Below are 7,391 nucleotides of genomic sequence, written 5' to 3'. Positions count from 1 at the left end.
CCTCTTTGTGCACCCGCAGAAATGTAAGCCACCTCTGCATAAAGACACAGACAGATTATTTTTAACACAGAGAGCCTGATGGTGTGAACACTGTGTAATCTCTCAAGGAGCCTCAGGATGTGGTGTTACCTGCGCTCGTGCTGGAGGACCAGTTGGCTTTTCTGTCTGGGTATACTTCTGCACAGTGGTAAGTAGTTCATTGGATTCCTGCAGTTGAATTTGAATGCGCCGATTGATCATGCGAAATGAAAATTTGATAGAATATTTACATTTATGTGATTTGAAAAATATCTTCTCATGTTGAAAAAAAACAACAGAAGTATTAAGGAGGTAATAAGGATTAATAGATGGTGCTGGTGAGTGGAACACATCAGTCATTACTCCAGGTCCATAACAAATACGACTAATAAATATAAAGAAATAGTAACAACCTTTAACAGAGGTGCATATGAAGCCAGTCAATGTATCAGACGCATCTCATGCCCTTTTGGCAACTTATTTTTAGAATTTCTGAAAATTGATTAATCTCTGCGACTCATAATTGAGGATTCACCGATGTCATTCTCCTTTTTTTAAAATTACAATTAAAGTGATTAATGTGTAGGCAAGCAAATTACTTGCAAATTATTTTTTGATGAAATTGAAAAGCTCAGATAGTTGGCTGGTCTTTCAGATGAAAATCAATTGCCCTGCAACAGACCTTTACCATGCACGATGGGCGATTGTTCTCATTGATACATCTAATGAATACATACTTCATCCTATATACTGTAAAAGGTTTATATTTTTTGCAATGTGCCGTAAAACTTAAAGTCTATATAGTTTTGCCTGACGTGTCCATGCAATACTGAGGCACAGCATAGAACCTGGAGCGAGGCACCTTATAAAACATGACTGACACTTAAAGCTGCTGTATTCAACTGCCTTCAACATCTAGTTGTTTTCTGTGTCTCCCTCAGGAGAAGCCAAAGTGCACACTGAAGCACAGCCTGGGCCACTGTATCGCGTGTTGGGCACGTCACTCTCCATCTCCTGCAATGTGAGCGGCTTTGCAAGTGCCGACGCTCAAAAAGAATTTGAGTTCCGTTTCACGGGGCCAGCAAAAAAAACATTGGAGATCAACATCATCAGCACTAGTGATGAGAACTTTGCATATGCCATGTATAACCAGCGTGTGATACGCAAGGAAATTACTCTTAAGCATGTGTCTCCAAACTCTGTCCTCTTTGAGATACAAAGCCTACAGAAGGGGGATGAGGGGGAATATGACTGCAGCGTAGTCAACTCAGAATCTGCTTATGATGGGACCTACAATGCTAAGACATTAGTTAAAGGTAATCAAATCAAATTCTGCTTTTCAGTTTTAAGGGCTTTTCTATGTAATTGCAGCACGGCAGTGTAATACGGCAAAAATGTGACTTTCATGTCTTTGTCTCTGTTTCTGATATTGTGCCATAGTGATTGACAACTCCTTAAGTGTTTCGTCACCCGTCTCCACATCACTGAGCTATACTGAGGGTGGTGCTCTCACTCTGACATGCCGAGCCTCCAGCAACACCATCCAGCACACCCATCTGTCTTTTGCCTGGTATCTACATAAAGACGGCGAGGACGACGCTCAGCCTATCATGTCTCTGGACAGAGATTTCACGCTGAGCCCTGGCCAGGAGTTTGAAGGGCGTTACCATGCTGGACTCATAAGGTTAGATAAAATGGGAGAGGCCACGTACCGCCTAAACATGGCTCAGCTGGAGCTGTCGGACCAGGGTAGGATCTACTGCAGCGCTCAGGAGTGGATCCAAGATCCTGACCACTCCTGGTACATTATCACACAGAAGGATGCAGAGGAAGCTACAATAATTGTCAAAGCCAGAGGTCAGATGTAGTTGTTATTTAAATGCTATTACTTATTGAAAGCACATCTTGACACACATCATTTTTTGCTTTTTCTCTTCACAGTCATTATAAGAGGCTGTGTGAGTCATATTGGTCTCACTGTGCTTATTTTTTGCCGCGAGTAGAGGTGGTGCCAGACACGTCGTCTCTGGTGGTGAGAATCTCGACACAGCAGACAGCTCTGCAGGAGGGGCAGGAGCTGTCGCTATCCTGCAACGTAGACACACACGATCAGGAGAAGAGGTTCCTCTCTGTGGCCTGGCTCCGGGGAAGTGTTGAGCTGGCGCGCATCGGACCTACAGGCGTTCTGTCTGTGGGGCCCGAGTACAGTGGCCGAGAGAAAGGAGGAGAGCTCAGGGCCGCACGGACCGGGGGCAGGGATTACTGTCTCATACTGCAGCCTGTCAGAACTGAAGACCAGGGGGAATATTTCTGTCGGGCATGGCCTCAGGACAGAGGCCCGGACGGTGCCTTTACACACGGAGCAGCCCAGACTTCTAGCCCCCAGCTGGTCAGCATCTCAGCCACAGGTCAGTCAACACTCCATATTCACTGAGAAACACAAGAGTCTCCTTTTTTCTTCCTGTATGACTTACTCTGCATTTTAAGGTTATCATTAATGTTACTCAAATTATGTTGCATGTCTGTTTCCTTGTCCCATGACAGAGAGTGGATTCTCAATTGAAATGCAAAACAGTGTAAATGTTAACGAAGGTGGCAGGCTGAAGCTCACCTGTAAAGTGGATGGGGTTCAAGGTCAGCTCTCCGTCTCCTGGCAACACAAATTGACATCCACATCGACAACCTGGTTTAATAATATCATCAGTCTGAGTCAGGAGGGTGTTATGGAGATAGAGGGGTCGTTCAGGAGTCGCAAAGTGAGGGCAACGCGACCAGCGACGGACACCTTCATGTTGGAGCTGGATGAGGTCACACCCTCTGATTCAGGCGTCTACCAGTGTTCTGTGTCTGAATGGAAAACCAACAGCAAGACCCACAGCCAGTCCCAAACCACCACTGTGACAGTGGCTCCTGCAGGTAAGACACATCTCCCTGTCTGTCTGTATATGTCAAATTATTCACGACAAACGAAAGTTGAAACCTGCATATTAACACGTAACCTGAAACATCTGTGGGAAACTCAACTCTTCTGATTCAATCAATTCAAACCATTTGCATGTGAGAAATATCAAAATCTAACTGAAAGAAGCTTACTGGGCGCATTTGTTCTCCTCAGAGGATGAACCCTTTTCCCTTTGCAGCACTACATGGGGTCCACTCTTGTTAATACACCTGTTTGCACACAAGTAATAAAAAAAAAAGCAGTTTGCACATTTTAATTAGCATAAATATTGTACTTTTGCCTGGGTTTTTGCTAAATTTGCATTTAAAGAGGGAAAACAGATTTTCTTGAAAGTGTTAAGACTGCAAAAAGCTTTACGATCACAAAGATACTTGATATTTAATGGTTGAACGGTAATTTCTGATATATATGGACGACCATTGGCAAAGCACCCTTTTCTTGTTTTAAATGAGGAAGTGATATTGAGAATGGTGTGTAAGACAATACATGAGCATGAGTGGGAGAAGAGGTGGACACATTTCTTTTCTATTTGGAACCTTCATGGGTGCATGATGATTGTCTGATCGCCAACTTCTTTCTAACTCAACACAGAGTCATCTGTGAAAGTGAAGCTGATAAGTCGCAACACCAGAGTGACTGTTGGAGAAAATGTGGAGCTGTTGTGCCTGGTCAGAGGGCCACGAGTCCCGATAACACTGATTTGGAGCCTGCAGCGTGTTGCCTCAACCGTAGATAACATCGTGACTCTGTCCTGGAATGGTGAAATCAGCTGGTCAGGGGACCAGCACGGCTACCAGATGAAAGTAGAGAACAGAGTGAATGAAGTCGCTCACTATCTACTTGTCAACGGTGCGAGCCACAGAGAGGCAGGAATCTACCAATGTAGGGCATCTGTCTTCTTTGAGAATGTGCACAAGAAGCTGAGTCCATCCAACCCAGTGGCTGTAATGGTGCAGAACCCAGGTAGGTTTGTACGGCTGCATGCCATTTGTGGAGCGATCTTTCATGAACGCTCACTTTGTTTCTCGCGATATATGACTCAACTTTTGTCTCTCTCTCTCTCCTAGTGAGCAAACTCATTCTGACCTCCCCTTCCGCCTTGACAAGAAATATCAACAGTGACGTGGACATAAAGTGCTCAGTTATCTCAGAACCCTCTGCATCCTCTCGCTATGCCGTCACCTGGCTGCACCGGCAATGGGCAGAAAATAAGACCATTGTGAGCTCGGACCGGGATGCCCTGACAACCCAGGCGGAGCTGAGCAACAGACGAATCAGCATGTGGCGCACAAGGGGCCCTAGTTTTGAGCTGACTATTCGGCAAGCTCAGATCTCAGACAATGGCTCATACATATGTGAGGTGGTGGAGTGGCTACAAGATCCTCGCGGTAACTGGTATCAGCTCTCGCCAGTGTCCAAAATCACACAGCTGGAACTAATTGAGCCTGGTGAGTTGGTTTATTTTAAATTAGCTCCGTGAACATTTCTCTGGATTTCAATAACCCTATATGACACATGTAATTAGCCTTATTTAGTTCGTAGCATCTAATAAAATGTTGAGTTTTCGATTAACCAATCTCTGCCCACTCTCTTTCTCTAGACAACAATCTTCAGTTAGATGTGAAAGAGCAGCAGCAGTTGATTGCCAAAGAGGGAGACGAGGTAGAACTCAAGTGTAACATCATCTCGGGTGCATTCGGTCCCTCTGTCTTCTACAAAGTCGCTTGGCTCTACACTGGACGCGGCTCTTTGATCACGAAGGCCCCAGTAGTGGAGCTTGATCACACGGGCCTGCTGAGGTACCCCAAGAACCAGGCACCCAAAGGCCTGCAGGGGCGGCTTCGTCTCTCCAGACCCACTCAGAGCAGCTTCTACCTCGTAATTCAAAGGGCCCATGAAGAGGATCGAGGCAGCTACCAGTGCCAGGTGGAGCAATACCAGCTGGATCATGAGGGTCACTGGCAGCAAAAGGCCGCAGACAGCGCTGGTCCTATCATGCTGACTGTAAATGTTGCTGGTATGATCACATTATTAAAACACTCTATAGCTAGCTTTGTGTTGGGCAAATACATTTATTCGCTTTCTTACCTACAGTAAGTTGAGCTGATTCATACCACTTTTGTGTCTGTGCTAGGCTAACCCATTGACTGTATATAAAGATTCACATCATGACAGCTCCCCAAAAGTGAAGCCAAATCATATCCATCGCCCCCTCGTGGCTGGCTACATTATGGGTCATGAATCCAGCCACCTACTTGTTTGTCTCTATATACAATAATTGAGCTGACATAAAGAGGCTTCTTCATATTGATTGTACATTGAAGAAAGAGTTATTTAGAAGTTATTTATTTATATCTGACTCTTGGTAAAAAAAATGTTAATTGTAAGTAATTGCAAGTTTATTGTATATTGTATAGTCGATATCTCCCAATGACATAGCATGTACAGTTGTCTGCTGCATGCATTTTGCTGACACATTATGTTCTTCTCTATTGGTGCTGGCATGTGATTTGCCCTCGTGTAGTTGGTGGTTTTAGGCCACTGTATGCTGTCTGTTTTTTGTTATGTAGGCTACGTGTTCCTTGTAATGTATCTCTGTTACAGAGTTACAGTTTTCTTTTCAATAACTTCTCCCTTGTCTGTCTGTGCACCAGGACCTAAGAATTTTACTTCAAATCTCATTGAAACCAATCATCTTGTTACACTGATTGAAATGTGTCTTTTTACCTGTGGTTTTTTTTTTTTTTTACAGAAAAAAACCTGTCCATTGTAAAGGATGAGGTGGAGCTAAATGTGAGCAGTTCCCAGGACTTCCCTGTCCCCTGTCACATCGCCAGACAATCCAGCAGTGAATCAAAGTTCCAGGTCACATGGATTTGGCAGAAGGAAACAGAAACTAAACAACGCCCCATATTTGTATGGCACCGAAACGGCACCCTACAAGACAGGTTAGGCGAGGGTGAACAACTGAGATTTAGTCACCCACTACCAAACCAGTTTAGCGTTACGGTCCTGAAGCCAGGTCCTGAGAATAGTGGCCTTTACTTCTGTGAGGTGGAAGAGTGGCTCCCGTCTCTGTCTCACGGGTGGAGGATGGTTGCAGTGGACACGTCCGGACATTTGACTGTTAATGTCCATTCAGAGGGTAAGCACAATCTGATGTGATTGGCACGCGATATGAAATTATGCATGTGGACGTAAGTGGTGCATTTCTTTGCCTTGTCTGTAGGAGAGGCTGTCTCTGAGCCACAATGCCAGTCGGGTACCTGGATAGGGATTCTTCTACCTTTTGTCATCTGCTCACTGTTGGTGATTTTCCTACTGGTGCTGAAGATATACCGGACCAAGGACTCAGGAGGAAAGGAGTCAGGCCAATCTCTGTGGGCAGAGGAACACCCTCTGAATACCAAACCCAGTGCAGAGGATTGAACCACATTGTATAGGCCACGGTAGGGGAGCTGAAGAGGAAAAATGCATTCATATGTTCCATGTGCCATATAGTTAATGCAAAAATGTTGTATAATGTAAATAAATATGTTGAATATGTTCCCAAAAAACAGTTCAAATAAATGTTGCCTTCATGAAGAAATACATTTTATTAAACCATCATAATAAACAGGCACTTTCCATTTTACAGCCAAAATATATTTGCATGAACAGCAACAGCTCTTACATCTTATTGACAATGGACTGTTGATGTAGGCAGCAGATCAACTCTGTGGCTTTACACATGCCTTTTCCTGTCGTGACTTACCAGGCCTTGTCTTTGAGGGGAAGAAGTTGAAGCTTTGCGTGTCAAAAGGGAGCAGCTAAGCATGCAATGTGGCAAGATTTGAAATATTTCCCTGTAAGTTAGGCAGTAATGAATCATCTAGGAAGTGGTCTGTGGTTCAGCAGAGGTTAGCGTCATGACTGCGGGATGACAACGGTCTGCAGTTCTGCTGACGTGAGAAAGTGGTAAGTGTTTGTGCAGACAGAAAAGTGGTTATTGTAATGCGGCGGAAGAACAGACCTGCACAGGGTTTAACGCACTTGTCTTGCAAAAGGTTGCAAATTGTTTTGGCTGATTAAAATATTTCACTGGCATTTGATTCTGGATGCACAGTTTGGCTGTATAGTCCATCACATTGGGTTTGAAATAAAACAATTATAAGATGAAATGTCTGGGTTTCAAGGTGCCAAAAATAGTATGGCGGCTTTTTTCATAAACCGTCCCCCTATTTTAGGACAATGAATCAGGTTCTACACACACAGCTCGAGCATGTAGGGTCAGAAGAAAGTTCTTGATTTGCCAATTCAATAACTTCAATCCGGTTAAGCATGTCTCTGTCTTCTTGAGAGCCAGGCTGAAGCTAAAATCCACTTAAACATGCCACCACACAATAATATATATTCATTGTCTGCATGTGCC

At 44.2% G+C, this 7,391-nt stretch overlaps 1 protein-coding gene across 1 annotated transcript; it reads left to right on the top strand.

Moving 5' to 3' along the window:
• Positions 1–31: 31 nt before the first annotated feature.
• LOC118282653 (immunoglobulin superfamily member 3) lies at positions 32–7,140 on the top strand. The gene is made up of 10 exons (XM_035603927.2): positions 32–187; positions 960–1,334; positions 1,459–1,875; positions 2,022–2,426; positions 2,563–2,934; positions 3,572–3,943; positions 4,048–4,428; positions 4,581–4,997; positions 5,733–6,125; positions 6,210–7,140. The coding sequence occupies exons 1-10, from the start codon at positions 118–120 to the stop codon at positions 6,407–6,409; spliced, it is 3,402 nt and encodes a 1,133-aa protein (XP_035459820.2). The 5' UTR covers positions 32–117; the 3' UTR covers positions 6,410–7,140.
• The last annotated feature ends 251 nt before the right edge of the window (positions 7,141–7,391 follow it).

This window comes from Scophthalmus maximus, chromosome 14 (genome assembly GCF_022379125.1).
Source record: "Scophthalmus maximus strain ysfricsl-2021 chromosome 14, ASM2237912v1, whole genome shotgun sequence".
NCBI classification, from domain to species: domain Eukaryota; kingdom Metazoa; phylum Chordata; class Actinopteri; order Pleuronectiformes; family Scophthalmidae; genus Scophthalmus; species Scophthalmus maximus.
The sequence above is the reverse complement of the archived record's forward strand: the minus strand, read 5'-3'. Positions and strand labels throughout refer to the sequence as shown.

Bases quoted from the DNA above. Each gene is read 5' to 3' on its own strand.
- LOC118282653 (XM_035603927.2), top strand. From the start codon at position 118: ATGTGGTGTTACCTGCGCTCGTGCTGGAGGACCAGTTGGCTTTTCTGT. The intron at 3,944-4,047 runs GTAGGTTTGTAC...TCTCTCTCCTAG, and splicing joins TGTAATGGTGCAGAACCCAG to TGAGCAAACTCATTCTGACC. The intron at 4,429-4,580 runs GTGAGTTGGTTT...CTCTTTCTCTAG, and splicing joins GCTGGAACTAATTGAGCCTG to ACAACAATCTTCAGTTAGAT.